A 20365-nucleotide genomic window follows, 5' to 3' on the forward strand; every position below is an offset into this window, starting at 1 on the left:
GCGACGCAGAAGTTCGGGATTTGGCTGGATGGTTCCTACAGGATCCTACTGCTGGCGCCCTGCGACGTCACACTCGGACGCGGCGACCCTTCAGACAGCAAAGTGTCGACACAGGCGAAAAAGGCCGGAGCTCAGAAGATCGTGTGAGGTGTAAGATGGGTTAACGATGTCACATTGACACCAAATTTCATCACAATTCTGATTAACGCAACCGTGAATGTGTCACACGATGGGAAGGTTGCCAAATCCCACGTTATTCACATTTCAACCCATGTTTGACGCCTCTGCCATGGAAGTCAGTGCCACGACGCCGACCGCTGAAATTAGGCGGTTTCTTGTGGGTGGCCTTGGAAAACATTTCACACACATCGCTCCTCAAAGTTGACACGAATATGCCTCAGGAGGTGGCATGAACGGCGTCAATAAAACCACCCTTTCCCTTGGTGTGTTGATTCCCAATATTTCGTGGTCGAAGACAACAGTTCTCAGTTCAATGAGCTACAGGAGGACATTCTTGAAAGCCTTTGTCACTACTGGCACACTCCATGCGATTAAACCCTGCTCACGGATTGCAAGCCCATTGGAAGTGATGCCATCCGTTTAGTAGTAAGGTGCACTATTCGGGAAATTCCGAGAAAATCGCAAGTGAAGTTTTACACGTCTAACTTGCCGTGAAACAAGCTAATGTTACCCTCTGGGAGGATTTTTAGGATTGACCGCGCGAGTGTCTAATGGACGAAGGTGTCGGACTATAATTTTGATTTGGTGAAATTAACAGAAAAAAAACCAAACTGACTAACCTTAGGAGTTAATGGAAGAGATAAATTCATAAGCGAATGAAAAAAAATGAGCGGTCGCCAGCCCAATTAGGCGCATTAATTTGGAAATATACGTTTAAGAAAATTGAATATTTGTTATCGAAGTTACTTTCGTTGAAATTTTCCTTTGAATAGCGAACATTATACAAACTGATAATGCACTCTGAACTGTGTTTAGCAGCTGTTACCAATAACGCTCACATCAGTAAATTATATGAAGTAATTTTGCACCGAGCTCATACTAATGATTGCTACACTCAAGAGCATTACTTAATCAAATACTGAAATGTTACACATGAAGTGCAGAACTAAATTTGGACATGAGGGGCTTATATCTTAACTGACATACAAAAAAACAATAAAGATGAATAATATTATAAATACACTTTTTAAACTCCTCTACATACATCAGTTTTTATTAGCAACAGTAATAGATCAATTTTTCCCTAATAAGTGGAAAATATGGTGGAGACCCACAAACTAGTATAGTTTCTCTAGTCAAATCTCTCTGATTATTATAGTTGTTGTTGTGGTCTTCAGTCCTGAGACTGGTTTGATGCAGCTCTCCATGCTACTCTCCTGTGCAAACTTCTTCATCTCCCAGTACCTACTGCAACCTACATCCTTCTGAATCTGCTTGGTGTATTCATCTCTTGGTCTCCCTCTACGATTTTTACCCTCCACGCTGCCCTCCAATACTAAATTGGTGACCCTTGATGCCTCAGAATATGTCCTACCAACCGATCCCTTCTTCTAGCCAAGTTGTGCCACAAACTTCTCTTCTCCCCAATCCTATTCAACACCTCATTAGTTATATGGTCTACCCATCTAATCTTCAGCATTCTTCTGTAGCACCACATTTCGAAAGCTTCTATTCTCTTCTTGTCCAAACTAGTTATCGTCCATGTTTCACTTCCATAGATGGCTACACTCCATACAAATACTTTCAGAAATGACTTCCTGACACTTAAATCTATACTCGATGTTAACAAATTTCTCTTCTTCAGAAACGCTTTCCTTGCCATTGCCAGTCTACATTTTATATCCTCTCTACTTCGACCATCAACAGTTATTTTGCTCCCCAAATAGCAAAACTCCTTTACTACTTTAAGTGTCTCATTTCCTAATGTATTTCCCTCAGCATCACCCGACTTAATTCGACTACATTCCATCATCCTCGTTTTGCTTTTGTTGATGTTCATCTTATACCCTCCCTTCATGACACTCTCCATTCCGTTCAACTGTTCTTCCAAGTCCTTTGCTGTCTCTGACAGAATTACAATATCATCGGCGAACCTCAAAGTTTTTATTTCTTCTCCAAGGATTTTTATACCTACTCCGAATTTTTCTTTTGTTTCTCTCACTGCTTGCTCAATATACAGATTGAATAATATCGGGGATAGGCTGCAACCGTGTCTCACTCCCTTCCCAACCACGGCTTCCCTTTCATGCCCCTCGACTCTTATAACTGCCATCTAGTTTCTGTACAAACTGTAAATAGCCTTTCGCTCCCTGTATTTTACCCCTGCCAACTTCAGAATTTGAAAGACAGTATTCCAGTCAACCTTGTCAAAAGCTTTCTCTAAGTCTACAAAAGCTAGAAACGTAGGTTTGCCTTTCCTTAATCTAGCTTCTAAGATAAGTCGTAGGGTCAGTATTGCCTCACGTGTTCCAACATTTCTACAGAAACCAAACTGATCTTCCCCGAGTTCGGCTTCTAACAGTTTTTCCATTCGTCTGTAAAGAATTCGCGTTAGTATTTTGCATCCGTGACTTATTAAACTGATTGTTAGGTAATTTTCACATCTGTTAGCACCTGCTTTCTTTGGGATTGGAATTATTGTATTCTTCTTTAAGTCTGAGGGTATTTCGCCTGTCTCATACATCTTGCTCACCAGATGGTAGAGTTTTGTCAGGACTGGCTCTCCCAAGGCCGTCAGTAGTTCTAATGGAATGTTGTCTACTCCCGGGGCCCATGTTTCGACTCAGGACTTTCAGTGCTCGTTCAAACTCTTCACGCAGTAACGTATCTCCCATTTCATCTTCATCTACATCCTCTTACATTTCCATCATATTGTCCTCAAGTACATTGCCACCTTTCTGCTTTCCCTTCTTTGCTTAGAACTGGGTTTCCATCTGAGCTCTTGATATTCATACAAGTGGTTCTCTTTTCTCCAAAGGTCTCTAATTTTCCTGTAAGCAGTATCTATCTTACCCCTAGTGAGATAAGCCTCTACATCCTTCCTTACATTTGTCCTCTAGCCATCCCTGCTTAGCCATTTTGCACTTCCTGTCGATCTCGTTTTTGAGACGCTTGTATTCCTTTTAGCCTGCTTCATTTACTGAATTTTTATATTTTCTCCTTTCATCAATTGAATTCAATATTTCTTCTGTTACCCAAGGATTTCTACTAGCCCTCGTTTTTTTACCTACTTGATCCTCTTCTGCCTTCACTACTTCATCCCTCAGAGCTACCCATTCGTCTTCTACTGTATTTCTTTCGCCCATTCCTGTCAATTGTTCCCTTATGCTGTCCCTGAAACTCTGTACAGCCTCTGGTTTAGTCAGCTTATCCAGGTCCCATCTCCTTAAATTCCCATCTTTTTGCAATTTCTTCAGTTTTAATCTACAGTTCATAAGCAATAGATTGTGCTCAGAGTCCACATCTGCCCCTGGAAATGTCCTACAATTTAAAACCTGGTTCCTAAATCTCTGTCTTACCATTATATAATCTATCTGATACCTTTTAGTATCTCCAGGATTCTTCCACGTATACAACCTTCTTTTATGATTCTTGAACCAAGTGTTAGCTATGATTAAGCTATGCTCTGTGCAAAATACTACCAGACGGCTTCCTCTTTCATTTCTTAGCCCCAATCCATATTCACCTACTATGTTTCCTTCTCTCCCTTTTCCTACTTTCAAATTCCAGTCACCCATGACTATTAAATTTTCGTCTCCCTTCACTACCTGAATAATTTCTTTTATCTCATCATACATTTCTTCAATTTCTTCGTCATCTGCAGAGCTAGTTGGCATATAAACTTGTACTACTTAGTAGGCATGGGCTTCGTGTCTATCTTGGCCACTATAATACGTTCACTATGCTCTTTGTAGTAGCTTACCCGCACTCCTATTTTTTTTATTCATTATTAAACCTACTCCTGCATTACCCCTATTTGATTTTGTATTTATAACCCTGTATTGGCCTGACCAAAAGTCTTGTTCCTCCTGCCACCGAACTTCACTAATTCCCACTATGTCTAACTTTAACCTATCCATTTCCCTTTTTAAATTTTCTAACCTACTTGCCCGGTTAAGGGATCTGACATTCCACGCTCCAATCCGTAGAACGCTAGTTTTCTTTCTATTGATAACGACGTCCTCCTGAGTAGTCCCCTCCCGGAGTTCCGAATGGGGGACTATTTTACCTGTGGAATATTTTACCCAAGAGGACACCATCATCATTTAACCATACAGTAAAGCTGCATGCCCTCGGGAAAAATTACGGCTGTAGTTTCCCCTTGCTTTCAGCCGTTCGCAGTACCAGCACAGCAAGGCCGTTTTGGTTAGTGTTACTAGGCCAGATCAGTCAATCATCCAGACTGTTGCCCCTGCAACTACTGAAAAGGCTGCTGCCCCTCTTCTGGAACCACACGTTTGTCTGGCCTCTCAACAGATACCCCTCCGTTGTGGTTGCACCTACGGTACGGCTATCTGCATCGCTGAGGCACGCAAGCCTCCCCACCAACGGCAAGGTCCATGGTTCCTGGGGGGGGGTGGTGGGGCGGGGGGGGGGGGGGAGGGGATTATTATAGTAAAAAAAAGTACTTCAAAAAGATAATCATTCACTTCACTTGGAGTAGTTCATAATTTCATTTGTAAGACAATAAAACAAAACACTGGGATTAATTAACTTCAGAAAAGGAACCATTCATGATATAAATCAGAACCACACTATTTTTGTAAATGAGCTTAACTTATTTTCCTTTTTATCACCTGTGAAGCAGGTATTTTAGACAATAATATTTACACAATCTTGCACTGCATTCCACAAAATTATACTTTGTAATAAACTAAGGATACTTTAGCAAAATCCTATGTAACTTCACTTTTGTCGTTTTAAATTTAACTCTTACTACTCCTTTTACATTAGGCAAAAGGTCACTTGAAAACACTTGAACGCAATAATTGTTCATTTAAATCAGGATACTCTGTTTTAATAGCACTTAGGTGAGGACCCTGCATAGGTTCGTGATCAGGATAATAATATATAGACACAAATTTGTTTTTGTGGTTATTATTCAAATCACACACAATTTAACTGGTCCATTCCCACATACATTACTGAATGTATGAAGTTAGTGAAGCAGTGGCGAAGATTGTTGGCAAGTGACACCGCGGGTAACTCTACTCACGGCTCTTAATGTTCAAATGCTCTATAAACTCTCTTCTTGGCGTCGGATTTTCACCGTATTAGGGCCATTCGTTTTTGCCGAGAATACCAGATAATAGCCAGATCCACATCCGAGGTAAATCCATTGTAAAGAGGCAAATCCATTGTAAAGCAGTTTCCAATTGCCTCTCTTAGCACCGTTGAAGTGTACCGTGCTGTGGCTAGCCACATACTGCGTACCGTTCATACCATGAAGCCGCCAAAACCACCTTTTACATCGCGCCATGCCACTTCCGTTGCGGAGGGACTTCCCTACATCTTTTACGTGTTACAATACAAGTGCCCTAAGCGTGAACCAGCTTTCAATAAACATTTTCTTTTCATGAACATACTTATAATAATTTATCTTTTTCATACATACATTACAAAACTCTAAATTTGCTGTCACAAATTGAGGACTTTAAATAACAAATAATACGCACTCCATAATTGCAGATACACAGTTACATAATATAAAGCTACTTCTAATCGATATAAGCGTTACAAGGTGACCGCAATTTTTGTTCTGGTATTCAGGGTGGAGCCAGTAGGAACCGTTCAGAAACATTCAACGAAATTTGAATGTGATGTGAAGCACAAAAGTATGTTTATGCTTTTTCATCCCTCCTTTCCGGCGTTCGCCTTCGGCGTCTGCGACCTTGGTACAAACATGAATAAATTGGCAAACAAGGGGAAGCCACGATTTTGGGATTACAGACTTATTTCAAACTTTGTACATCTTTAGTGGACCACTAAAACAATGTAATCTGCAACGTAAGATGCACTATTCTGGAAATTCCGAGAAAATTGCCATAGAAGTTTTACGTGTCTATTATGTGGTTTGTGTATCTGTGCGTAGACGCCGGACGTTAGAGCTTCTGGTGCTCAAGTGATTAGCGTTAGAGCTTTGTAAAACGAACGTGTGTGAGGTGACGGTTCGATTACTGCTCAAACGTAATTAATAATTTTTTTTTCATCACTGGTCACATTATTTAATTTATATGACATTTGAGAGGTAGTGTAATGAAAAAAAAAACACGTTTATTTGTATGAAGTTTCAATTTATGTTTCTACGTCTGCATGACAAATACCATCCTCCAACGTGACATGGAGCGAGCACATGGCTTACTATATTACTGATCGCGAATAACGTCATTCGCACCATTATATGTCGAGGTTTGACTTGGGCTTTCCAAGACTGTCCCTCGTCCTTGAAAACTTAATTATAAATTTAAACCTGATGATTAATTACAAATAGTAAGTAGTCAAATAATACATGACATTCACAACAGCTTCATGAAAATGCGCAGGTTTTTTTTCATTATTTTACCTCTCAAATGTCATAAATTAAATAATGTGACCAGTGATGAAAAATATATAGATAAAAAAGTAATTGTTAACAGGACTCTAACCGTCGTCTCGTCCGCGTCATTCTTACAGCGCGCTATCGGTAGCAACTTTTTTTGTTTTTTTTAATCTTATTTTGTTCGATACTCTTCGTTGCATCTGTTCAGGGCGGACGTCCCATGACATCCGTTCAAGTTTGTCGTTGATGCATTCGCTCAGTTTTTTTTTATTACAGAGGGCAGCTAAACCTCTGACCGAACACGCTGAGCTACGGCGCCGGCGTCAACTTGACCACAATGACTTCTTACGGTTATTCGCTTTGCTCAGATACATTAGTAATAAATTAGATGAGTAAAACTTCTCTTGCTATTTTCTCGAAATTGCTTTACTACTTGCACATGATGTTGGTTTAATGGCCTGCTGAAGGTGTACAAAGTCTGAAGTAAGTCCGTGATCCCAACATCATGTCCTCTCCTTGTAGTAAGACCTCCCGTTCGACAATACAAACCTGCACACCTCTACACTAGCGCCTACTCCCCGCTTCCGGAATCAGACAGGTGTTGAAACGGATGCTCATGCATGTGTCAATGTCGCAGATGCCTAAGGAGAGTGCCGGAAATGAGGGATGTTAAAGCATAAACACACTTTACTGGTTCGGATCGGTTCAAATTTCATAGAATAGTTTTCAATGGTCCCTAGTGATTTCACTCCTTATAACAGAGAAAAAGCTGCTGTCACGCTACGCTCTAAATGGGGGACATGTCCATTGCGGCTGCAGCCCCACAATGTCCTTACAGAAGATTTGATTCGCCTGGGGCCTGTCGGCAGGTCAAATGTCTATAATATCATCCTGTCGCACATTTCACTGCAAATTCTCATTTTCGAGTGCGAAATGTGTAAAACTAAACACCCTAAGGGAGGGGTAGTTTCATTCGCGCTCTTTACGACACCTCCTGAGGCCTTTCGTGTCGATTCTGAGCAGCAGTGAGTCCGAAATATTTTCCTCCGCCACCAATAAAAAGCCTCTGTGATTTCAACGCTGGGCTTCGCGGTTCTGCCCTCCGTAGCAGGGGCGTTAAGAAGAGCGGCTATGATGTTGGTAACAGAGAGGCGTGACGATTTTCCCATCCGGTGACACATCCACAGTGACGTCACTAACCCAGCTTAAACCTCACATGTACTTCCGAGCCCTGGCCTCTCTCTCTCTCTCTCGCTCTCTCTCGTCTTCGATAAGCGTCTCTCTTTCTTTAAAATGACGTCATTTTGCCTTCAGCTGTTTTAACTTTATTTTACTATTGTAATTTCGGCACTGAACCATTTCCAAACATCTACAAACAATACAACGTAATGAGAACAATTTATAGTGGTATTAACAGTTTCTCTGCCTCTTGATGACTGGGTGTTGTGTGCTGTCCTTAGGTTAGTTAGGTTTAGTAGTTCTAAGTTCTAGGGGACTGATGACCATAGATGTTAAGTCCCATACTTCTCAGAGCCATTTGAACCATTTTTTTGGATTAACAGTAAGTACAACCAATTGTGTAGTTTGTTGACTGTTACATACCGTACTTACAAATTTGACATATAGATTTACGTTAGGCAGGGATAACAATGTAATATGCACATCAAAGAACAGCTAGTCAGCGACCTAGTCAATATTTCATTTATGTACTGCCATTGTGAGTGGACTGTATACATCACACATCTAAAACAATCGAGAAAATTTTTGTTTCTGAGGTTTTTTTTGTTCACTGAGTATGTATTGTGGTTGTTCTTTGAAGGCGCTATAAATTTCAGTTCCTTCTAGAGCGTCCATTAAAATGCCTTTCTGTGCCCTATGTAGTACCTTTAAGGGCTCCTCGATGCTGTTGGTGTTATGATTGTAGTTTCGTTGATGTGCACTAAATGACAATATACCATTTTCGCTTATATTTGTGTCCCTTCACAATCTGGTTGAGAAACGTCTACCTGTTTGCACCGCACAGAGATTTTGACATTCATCACATCTGATTTGATAAATCCCTGATTGTGTAAATGGTTTTTCGTAGGCTGTGTTTCTGATGATTGTCCCTACTTTGTAGTTGGTGTGGATCCCGATTCGTACATTAGTTTTACAATCATCTCACCAACAGCATTGACGAATCTTTATATGTACTGTGTAGGGTAAAAAGATTAATTGACCCTCTAGAAGAAATTCAGATTTAAAGCACCTTCAAAGAACAACCACAATACATACTCAGTGAACAAAGAGGCATCAGAAATAAAAGTTTTCTCTATTGTTTTAGACATTTACTCTAACGTATTGTTAAGTGCACACTTTTAGATGCGTCATATACAGAGGGGTCCAGAAGAATGTAGACATTCTTTGATAATCAATATTAATGGAACAAACTGGCGTACAGCTACAATTCTTTCACGGGGGAGAGGTTATGTTACGCGTTCAAAATGCCCCCATTAGCAGCCAAACAACGTCGATGCCGCTAAACTGTTGTCCGAACTACGGCTGTCAGTGTTGTCGGTGTGGTAGCCGTACAGGACGCCTCGATGGTTTCTCGTAGCTCGTTCAATGTAGCTGGCTTCTGTTGATAAACTTAATTTTTGAAGGTTTCCCCACAGGTAGAAGAGCTGTAGGGTCTGCAGATAGCGGTGGGATCCCAACATCTCCTCTTCGACCTGTCCATCGTTCAGGTAAATTTTCATCCAAGTAGGCCCTGCCATCTCTGTCGTAGTGGGGTGGAGCACCATGTTGTTGTAGGTAAAATCTTTCATTCCCAAACTCCTCTCGGATGGCATGTAAAATCGATGTTTACAGTATATGAAGATGCACCTCACCAGTTACGGTACCTTCAAAGAAGAATAGGCCAACCAAACCGCTCGATGACAGACCACACACCAAAACCCGGTAGATTAACACGGTTGTCCAAGTGAACGTGAGGCTTTTCAAGAGACCAGTGCACGCAGATGTGGCGGTTTACAGTGCAGTTTAGTTTGAATTTCGCCTCGTCAGACCAGATAACCATCCCTGCAAACCATTCATCCTCGTGAGGCATACCTGCAAATCATTCGCAGTACTGCCGGCCGGAGTGGCCGAGCGGTTCTAGGCGCTACAATCTGGAACTGCGAGACTGCTACGGTCACAGGTTCGAATCCTGCCCTGGGCCTGGATGTGTATGATGTCCTTAGGTTAATTAGGTTTAAGTAGTTCTAAGTTCTAGGGGACTGATGACCTCAGAAGTTAAGTCCCATAGTGGTCAGAGCCATTTGAACCATTTTGAAACACTCGCACTACTTTACATCTTTCTATCCGTGTCGTCTTCGTTCATAGCGTGCAGCGATCTTGGAACGTACACTTTCCACTTTGCAACCTTCAGAATTCGTCGTACGCTTGATCGACTTATCCCGCTTTCACGTGCACCCTGCTTCATAGATTTTTGAGGTGACCTAGTAACATGTTGCAACACAGCAGCGATGGAAGCTGGACTTCTTGATGTTTTTGATAGACCAGACCTTTCCTTACGCACATGCTGAACAGTACAGTCGGTTTCAAATTTATCCCGAATACGATAAATTGTTACACGTGTTGGTGGCTGAATTCCACACACATTGCGCCATTGCAGTTGTACCTCCAGCAAGTTTCCACACTTCCAGTACCACTTCAATACGTCCTTGCGCTGCTCAAACGACTATCTTGCTTCATTCATTGTTGCATTGTCATCTGTCGAAAAACGCGAACGAAGATCTGTTGAGACGCTACCGCGCAAAATTCCAATGATACGTAATCTTGTTGCGAAGATATTATCAAAGAGTGTCTACATTTCCGGGCCCCTCTGTATACAAACCGCTCAAACTCGCAGCACATAAAATGAGATACTGACTAGTATGGCTGACTAGTTGTTCTTTGATGTGCATATTGCGTTGTTATCTCTGCCTAACGGAAACTTATACGTCAAAATCTTGTAAGTACCGTATATGAATGTCTAAAAAATTATGAAATTGATTGTACCTACTGTTAATCCCATTATTACGTTGTATTATGCTTGTAGATGCTTGGAAATAGCTTAATGCCGAAATGTCAATCGTTAAAGTTCTAACAGCTGAAAGCATGGAGATGTCATTTAAAAATTCATAAAAGCTGTGGATGCATATTACAAGAAACTAATTTACTCTGTCAGTTTCTTGTGTTCATTTCGAACGACAAATGAGGGAGAAAGTAAGATGTTGCCGACCTTTTCTGGAACGTATAATCGTAGAATTTCAACAGCGAAACTCTGTGTTACGCACATGATCTCTTTTGCAGACTGTTTTGAGTATTTCAGCGACGCTCACTCATCGACTAAACGACACCATGACGAAACGTGCCGCTCTTCGCTGGAGCTCTGCCCCTCCTATTAAAACAAACTGGTAATGGTCCCAGAATGATGAGCATTTCTCAAGAATAGCTGGTGCAAGTGTTTTATACCTTACTCCTTTCGTGAATAAATTAAAATTTGCTCAATATTCTACCAATGATCCTCAGCCCTGTATCTGTTTTTCCTACAGTTATTGTTATGTGGTTGTGAACGGTTGCTCCTAGATGTTACTGTTTCAAATTGTATATTGCCAGTAGTTTAATCAAAGAGTAACGGGTCTGTTCGCCCAGTCCTGCCAATACGTTACGTTTATTAACTTTCAGGGTCAACTCCTAGTCCCTGCATTATAAGTGGTCATTCATGAAGGAACGGTGCCAAAAGAACGGTTCACTAAATTGAACGGAATTACCAGGCAACGACTTCTAAGTAATTGTTAGCTTCGGGTTGGCCTCATCCCCGTCTCGGTCTCGTTATTTTTTGGGCGGTCAGTCGTTTCTCGTTCGAGTACCACCACTCGCCATTCGATATGGAATTGTGGTCTCTTTTGTTCATTGCGTTCTCAAAACCTTAGATTGCCGCCTGATTTAGTGTTCACACCAGGTAATTTAAGAATTATCATAATCTTACATTTAAATCAAATACATACCTCTTCAGTCGCTGGAACTTGATTTTAGATACGATAATCCGGGATTTTAAAAACCGAAAGATCGTAATTTCCACTTTAGCTGTTCTCGGAAAGTATGAACATAAATTGTCGCCAGTGGAGTGAGACATAATTGAATATTTAATAACATTATTTCAAATCTTTCACGAAATCACTAAAGCAAACTCTTTCGTTGCCAGAAAACCTCTGACATTTACGTCTATGTTTCAAAACCGGGAAGGGTTGCCGCCGCCAGCAATAGGAATGTCTGAGTGAATTGTAAAAGCTGCTGAAGAGTGATTTGCTATTATGTTGGTTATTATTGGCCGAAAGACATTCAGTCCGGAACCACGCGGCTGCTATGCTCGCAGTTTCGAATCCTGCCTCGGGCATGGATGTGTATGATGTCCTTAGGTTAGTTGGGTTTACGTAGTTCTAAGTCTAGGGGACTGATGACTTCATATGTTAAATCCCATAGCACTTAGAGCCATTTGAACCATTCGAGCCGAAAGACATTACCAGATTCACATAAAAAAACCTGTTTCTTAGAACTCAACACGAAATATTTCCATCATAGAAATCTTGACTAAAATTAGGCTATTGTTAGGTCAAGAAAATGGCAATAAACCTGTTTAACTAAACTCCTCTTCAAGTGCACATTGCATCAACATCATCATCATCATCATCATCTTCTTCTTCTTCTTCTTCTTCTTCTTCTTCTTCTACCTTTCCTACAAGAAATTTTAATTCGTAGGAACGCTTCTACATTGCTTGACAAAAAATGAACCGCCCAGAAGACATTGGCAGCTTCATACACGTGCACGTTACTAGTGGATTTGTAAGTGATTAGAGTTATAATTCTCTCTGACAGGTAGAACGAGCAACATAAAGCATTTTTGTAGTGTGATACAGCACCTGATAGAGTTTGAAACAGACCTCGTTGTGGGTCTCCATGTGGACGGCTGGTCGAATCAGGTAATATCCAGATTTTTACGACAATCGGACGTGCCAGTGGCACCATGTTGGACTGATATGGAACGTGAGGCAGGCATACTCAAGGTTCAGTCGACCACGTCTGATTACCAAAAGGTGGGACCGCCGTATTGCGCACGAAGCATATCGCCACCCCTTCAGATCGACACCTGCCATCCAAGAACAAGTAATCGAGTTCATAACACATTCTGTCTCATCCCACATCATTGCTCAGAGTTTAGCAGCAGCAAGACTCTGGAATTACCGTCCCGTGCGTAGGCTGCCGCTAACAGCACAGCACGAACGGCTGCGTTTGGAGTCGGGCCGAGAGCGAGAAGCATGGACAGCTGATGAACTGCGTCGCGTTGTGTTCACCGATGAAATGCAGTGCTGCACCACCTCGGATGACCTTTGTCGGCAAGTATGGTGGGGAGGTGGGGGAAAGTCCATTTTTTCCGATGTTTTGGAGAGACACACCTGGCGTCAGGGTGTGGGGAGCCATTGGGTGTGAGGTCAGGTCACGGCTAGCGGTGCTTGAGAGAACTCTGACAGCACAAAAGTACGTCACGGACGTTCTGCGTCCTCAGGTCTTACCTCTCGTAAGAGAGATCCTGGTGCCATATTTCAACAGGATAATGCTCGCGCACACTTTGTATGCGTCTCAATGAACTGTCTTCTTGACGTTGATGTAATCCAGTGGTTATCAAAATTTGCAGATCTGTTCCCAGTACAGCATGCGTGGGGCCAGCTTGGAAGTCAACTCCGTTTTAGTACCAGTCAGAACAGTTGTGGGCCATTCACCTTAAGAGAAGATAAAACGGCTTTATGACACGCTTTCCAACCGAATCAGTGCATGCATTCAGACTAGATGAGGTGCAACGTCACTCTGATAAGAAGGCTCATATTACCGGGTTCTCTGTAAACTGGACAAGAATGTTATCACTGGAATAACAACAGATAGTCTCTCAACCAGTAAAGCTTCATTTTGTTTCCTCTTTTCCTTCTGCGTGCTTCACTTTCTTTTTGAGGCAGTGTACAAACAAGTGCCTAAAACAACAGAAACTTATGATTCGAAGGCTAACTACATCCACACATAAACTCTCCAAGCCCTCACAAAGTGCATGGCTGAGCGTATCTTTTATAGCTATTAGTTATTTCCTTTCCTGTTCCATTCGCAAACAGAGCGAGGGAAAGACGACTGGCAGCAGCAGAATCATTCTGCATATGCTGGTTCTCTAAATTTTCTCAATAGGGTTTCTCTAAAAGAACGTTGTCTTCTGTCCAGGGTGTTCCATTTGAGTTCCCCTAACATCTCAGTAATTCTCGTGTATTGATCAAACATACCGGAAACTAATACAGCAACCTGCCTCTGAATTACTTCGTTTTCTTCCCTTACTCTGACCTACAAACACTCGAGCAATACTTAAGAATAGGTCGCACTGGCGTTCTATCGCCGTTTTCTATATAGACGAGCTAAACTTTCCTTGGTTTCTCCCAATTAACCGAAGTTAAACATTTGCCTTCCCTGCTAGCAATCTCATGCCCTTGTTCCATTTCACATCGCTTTGCAACGTTACGCCTAGATATTCAGTCGACGCGACTGTGCCAAGCAGCAGACCACTAACACCGTATTGGAACATTACAGGGTTCTTTCTCCTACTCATCCGCATTAACTTACATTTCTCTACATTCAGAGAAAACTGTCATTCAACACACCAAACAGAAATTCTGACAAAGTTATCCTGAATCCTCAAATGGTTCAAATGGCTCTGAGCACTATGGGACTCAACTGCTGAGGTCATTAGTCCCCTAGAACTTAGAACTAGTTAAACCTAACTAACCTAAGGACATCACAAACATCCATGCCCGAGGCAGGATTCGAACCTGCGACCGTAGCAGTCTTGCGGTTCCAGACTGCAGCGCCTTTAACCGCACGGCCACTTCGGCCGGCATCCTGAATCCTCCTTCAACCACTCAATGACGACACCTCACAATACACCACAGTGTCATCAGTAAACAGCCGCAGATTGCAGCCCACCCTATCAGTCTGTACGTTTCTGTGTACGGAGAACAAGAGCGGCCCTACCACATTTCCCTGAGGCATCATGATGACACTCTTGTCTCTGATAAACACTACCTCTCGAGGACAACGTTCTGTTACTTAAAAGTCCTCGAGCCGCTCACATATCACAGGACCTGGTCCGAGTGATCGAACCTTCGTTAGCAGTCTACAGTCAAACTGACAAGCACAATTCTTACATGTTGCTTCCCGAGGATGGATGTGAATCCTCTGTCGTCGCCGATGGAAAGACAGCTTGTTTATCCACATTTATACTCATTGGACCTAAAAGATTATACGTATTTGCTAGTTGTGTGCTTTCAAAAAGTATATTTTCAAATACAGGACAAACTTTGTCTGAGGAAAGAAGGCGATTCGGCCACAAAAAATTTCACAAATAATATTCATGGCAATGTGCTACGACTTGTCAAAAAAATTAAAAATAAAATTTAATGAAGTTATCTAAACAATTCGTTATATCATTATCACTTTTCAACGCCTCAGGCACAGCTGGATAGTCTTTTAGGAGACTGAAGGGCAGTCGAACTACGTGGAGTAATTCCCAATTTCAGTATCTTTCGCTCAAACCATCAAAATCTTTTATCAGAATTCCGAAAATACCTGATTCCACAAGAGTGTGATGTGTATACGATAATTGTCCAAATATTTCAATTTTAAAATATTTTTATTACCTATGTTTGCATGCTTTTGTTACTAAAATGGAGTAGGTGTCATGAGAGAAAAATTTTTCATTGGAAACATTTTACGAATTTTCATTAACTCTTGGGTCCATGGTTGGCTGAACTAGCATAAATGCACGAGGGGGGGTCTTTAAGACCCCTCCCTTGAAACATGTAGTAAATGTTTGAATTAACGAAGTATTATAAACTAGCTGTTACCAACGCCTGAACTCGCGTATCAGTAATTTATTTACGATGAGTGTTGGTGGCGAAGTATGCTAGTAATTTTTAAATATCTGGGTATATGGTGGTATAGATATGTACATTTATATCTATATATCTTTGTGGTGTTGGTATATGAGTACTTAATGAATAAATTCTCTCATTATTCCACATCGTTTCTTTTTCCATCCCTTGGATATTATTACACATGCAGTCTATTTCGTTGGTGATGACTTTGTATCTGGTGGAAGCAAAGAGCCAAGTCTGTGGAAAACTTGACCTTGTATCGTATTAGTTATCGAAAAACCTGGCGTTTTGACTTCTGCCTCCCAACCAAATGAAGTCATCTGAAAGCATGCATTATATTTTCAATTTTTTTTTAAAAAAAGCGCATCAATTCATTACATTCGTACAGAAGCAGAGTTTATAGCGGTTCTTCCGGGTCACCTAGTAATGGAAGTGTGGCCTTGCCACCAGAGCAACACTTAGCATCCATTTCTTCCTTCAATTTCAGCGCATGGCAATGCCTACATTTTTCATCCATTCTCCCTAAGATGAGCAATCGATGATTAACATAGTCAATTAATGGATCACAATGAAATGCAGCCTTACTGAAAGCCTACAACGTCCTACATGGAATGGCACGACGTCTCTATGTTTGTCGTATAGCCTTTAAATGTTGCATTCGTTGTGAGTCAAGCGTCTGTAAGACATGCGTGACAATCAGCATAAAAAATGCGACGGGCTTGTCACTCTTCTGCTGTCTCAGTAGCTCTTTCGGCTGCGTGACCTTCTGCATCTTTACGTCCGGCGGAATGAGATTGCTCCGACATTTGCTGCGTTCGAGTAACTATCCCAGCTCGAGTTCTCTTCAATCTATGTTTCGAAGCATATCGTAGTAGTTTTAAATATATGTTCTCGGGGTTGCCGTTGGATTTTATTGTTGTATTGCCACAAAAACTCCCCAACTATCTCACGGAGTGCAGCAAATCTGTATCATTAACGTCACGCACAGTAACATTTGTTACGCGCTGTCACGGAATGATCTATAAACACAAAGAGTCTTCGACAATGGTACCAGCGCCATCTTGATCCCGCTAACGTATATCATTATTGTCTTTTTGAGTGCTTTAACAAGACAACAAAACATTCGGACGTAGCCGATGGCCTTCCTCAGGGTTCAAGCTACCTCCGTACCAAATTTGATAGGAAATGGTTCAGCGGTAGAGTCATGAAAACATAACAGAGTTACTTTCACATCTGTAATATTGGTATTAGCATGGAAGTATGAATTACATACGCTGAGAATAGTGTAAGCATTGTACTGATTACGTTGAATCATGTTACGTGGATCATTCGAAGCAATAACAACATTTTCACAAATATGATAAAGTTCAAAACTCAAAGAGTAAACACCTTTTTCAAACAGTAATTGTCATTGCTTATTTGGCGTTATATTCTTCAAATCAATAAATATGTTATACTACACATTTTCTGAAATAGTCTATGCTCTTACTCAGCGTTCAAGCTATTTCCATACCAAATTTAATCAAAATTGGTTCAGCGGTTTAGTCGTGAAAGTGTAACAGAGTTACTTTCGATTCTGTAATATTAGTATGGATTTTAAAGGGGTTGGTGACATAGAATGAATAAGACAGTATTTATTATTATGACTTTTATTTTAGAGTAATATGAAACACAGTATTATAAATTGTGTTACAATTTTCCGGACTTGAGTAACTAACTTGTCAGTTTTACTGATCCACACCATAATATTTACTCATTAAAAGAAATACTCTTCACAAATAATTTCACTACGTTCCTTGTCTTTTTTTTTGCATTTGCAGAATGTTTGACCGCTTTTCTATGTTATAGATTTGGGCACATGAATTATCCTCCTTTTGGGGATCTTCCAGTTGCCGCAATGTTCGTCTGTTGCCTACTAATTCCACAAGGTGTCGTGGCTTATAGAACTTTATTTAGGGACGTGGCCTGTTGCATCTTCTCTACATATGAGAAATGTTCTGTTTTCATCAGATATGCCTTCCATGCTATTGGGATGTGAAAATAAGCGCTAGATATTTATTGCTAATATCTCAAATACGTTTGTCTATAACACAAAATACAATCTTTTTGATGGTCTCTTCCAAGCGTATGTGCTTGCCTTCTGGCCAAGACAATCAATTTCTGAAGTACATTCATTGCTGAATAATGTTGTTTTTACGTCTTTCATCTAGGGTGGCTCGTCTCACATTTGTTCTTGTTGGCCACACAACGTACAAATGTCAAATTGTCTTTCAGACGAAAATGATGTTTATAAAAGTTCCCAGGTCATGGAACCCTTATTTCGAGTGTATTTTCTTTTTGGTTAGTTGTATTACCCCTACTGGATAAGGTGGAATTTCATGATACTGTGTATTCGTATTCTGTTCATTGGTAGCAGTGATTCACTCTGTTGAGTTCCATCATGACCGATAAGGAAATTAATTTTGTGGTCTCTGCCATCTAATTCTTCTCTGCTTGAATCACACAGGACGCTAGAAGATGTTGGTTCATTATTCTGATGACCATCACTATCTAAATTTCTACTGTCTTCTTGATCAAAGGAAGTTTCATCTTCAAGCCATTCAATAACGATTGATTTAAAGTTTTGATCACATGTGCTGACTTCAGACGTTCTTCTGTCTTTATAGGTAGTATGGTATACAGCTGTGTTCTATGTAAGGTACAACAGTATCTTAGATAGTTATTCTGTTTATGATACAAAACTTATGTTCATGTACAAGTGTTTTGACATTGAGAAATACGCATACCTTCAGCTGAGTACTAGGTTATAGCTCTTACAGTGCTTCTGAGACGTAGCTTTCATAGTGCCTTTGAGAATAATCATGCCAAACTGATAACTATTACCAACAATCTAGCTACTTTAACATGCAATTCTAGTAGAACAGAAATAAAGTATCGTGAAAATAACTGCTCGCGGCATGTCTAGAAGACCCCTGTTATGCATTATGCGAGTAAGACTACAATATTTATAAAATTAAATAACTATTTTGATTTGCAATAAACAACGGTCCTTCTGAAGAAAGTAGATTGTATTTCCAAGGATTACACAGGACATGGCCGGCAGGAGTAGCCGTGCGGTTCTAGGCGCTACAATCGGGAACCACGCGACCACTACGGTCGCAGGTTCGAATCCTGCCTCGGGCATGGATGTGTGATGTTCTTAGGTTAGTTAGGTTTAAGTAGTTCTAAGTTCTAGAGGACTGATGACCTCAGAAGTTAAGTCCCATAGTGCTCAGAGCCATTTGAACCATTTTTGAACACAGGACATGAAGTATAATAAATAAATTTTAAGACAATTTCTTGAGAGAACGGAGGCTTGCCAGGTCTAAAATGTCCCCGTTATACATCCAATATCTAAAAAAAAAAAAAAATCTGCTGTAAAATCCTCGTTATGCATCCGATAGTTAAGGGGGGTAGGACGTCAAACGGGCCGACTTGGAGCAGGAGAGGCACCACAGGACATTTTGATTTCCACTGTCTATACTTTTACAAAAAAATTCATAAAACTTTGTCAGCATCACCAGGAGGGATTCAGAATTCACACTCATAGCAGTGGAAGTTCGAAAACATAACGAAGTAATTTTTTTTACATGTCAAATTTCATCACCTGTAAGTATGGTGTGTATGCTGCGCAAAATTTAACGAAGAATCTCTCTAACATATGAAGAAAAGTGTACCTATAGCAACAAATGCTGCCATTAGTAAGTGAAAAAAAACGATGAAATTTGACATGAAAAAAAATTACTTCGTTATGTTTTCGAACTTCCACTGCAATGAGTGTGAATCCTGAATCCTTCCTGGTGATGCTGACAAAGTTTTATGAGTTTATTTGCAAAAGTATAGACACTGGAAATTAAAATGTCCTGTGATGCCGCTCCTGCTCCAAGTCGGCCCGTTTGACGTCCTACCCCCCTTAAGAAAATTCTACTGTAATTATTATCGAATATTCTCAAACGTGGCTTTCATGGGGTATGGCTGTACCCAGCAAGTACTAACATATGTGTAAGTTACGTATCTCTTTGAAGCGTACTGTAACATGTAATAAGTACTGACTAGCAGCAAATGTAACTAGGACCATTTGTCGTGAAATCTCAAATCTGTTCCGCCGTTCGTGGCGAAACCGCGCAGGGTATGCATCCCGTTTCTGTGGCAGTGAGCTGTGGGTATCAGCGTCTTCTACGATGACATCACAGCCCCGCCCTCAGGAACCAGCGTATAAATTAACAAGTGACGACGGCAAACCACAGCGACGCCTGAGGATGGCGAGTTACGCCTGTGAACCTTTTATGCAAAGTGAAGGTTTTTTGTGCCTTGTTTCACGTGATTCTCGTATTGGTCAACAGGTTTCCTGGGCACTCACGACTCTGGGAATTACGGCCTGAAGGACCAGGTGGCGGCTCTGCGCTGGGTGCGGGACAACATAGCGGCCTTCGGCGGAGACCCCGCCAGGGTCACGTTGTTCGGTGTCGGCGCAGGAGCGGCATCGGTCGGCTTCCACATGCTGTCTCCGCTTTCCGAAGGTACAACGATCCACATTAAGCATTTGACATGAAAAATTGTCCTACGACTCCTCATTCAGGCCTCTGCTCTGTAAGATCTCGGCTACAGAGGCGTGTCCTCCTGTTGCTTATAATATATAATACTCTTCAGAGGGGAAACACCGTTAAGTGATACTTTTTAAAATTATGTGAAGCTTTCTTAATCATTGTAGACCGATAGCCTAACTATTCCGCAACAAAACCTATTGTTTATTTTCAGTTATTATTTATTCCAAAGT

The 20365-nt window shown here is 41.1% G+C and overlaps 1 protein-coding gene across 3 annotated transcripts in view; it reads left to right on the forward strand.

Moving 5' to 3' along the window:
• LOC124777181 (esterase E4-like) overlaps window positions 1–20365 on the forward strand; it is a 213073-nt gene that overhangs the window by 92940 nt on the left and 99768 nt on the right. For all 3 annotated transcript variants that reach the window (XM_047252492.1, XM_047252493.1, XM_047252494.1), the window contains one exon: window positions 19932–20108. In XM_047252492.1, coding sequence (XP_047108448.1) covers window positions 19932–20108 — 177 coding nt within the window. The remainder of the gene's footprint in view (window positions 1–19931; window positions 20109–20365) is intronic.

The sequence above is a fragment of the Schistocerca piceifrons genome, chromosome 2, assembly GCF_021461385.2.
Source record: "Schistocerca piceifrons isolate TAMUIC-IGC-003096 chromosome 2, iqSchPice1.1, whole genome shotgun sequence".
NCBI classification, from domain to species: domain Eukaryota; kingdom Metazoa; phylum Arthropoda; class Insecta; order Orthoptera; family Acrididae; genus Schistocerca; species Schistocerca piceifrons.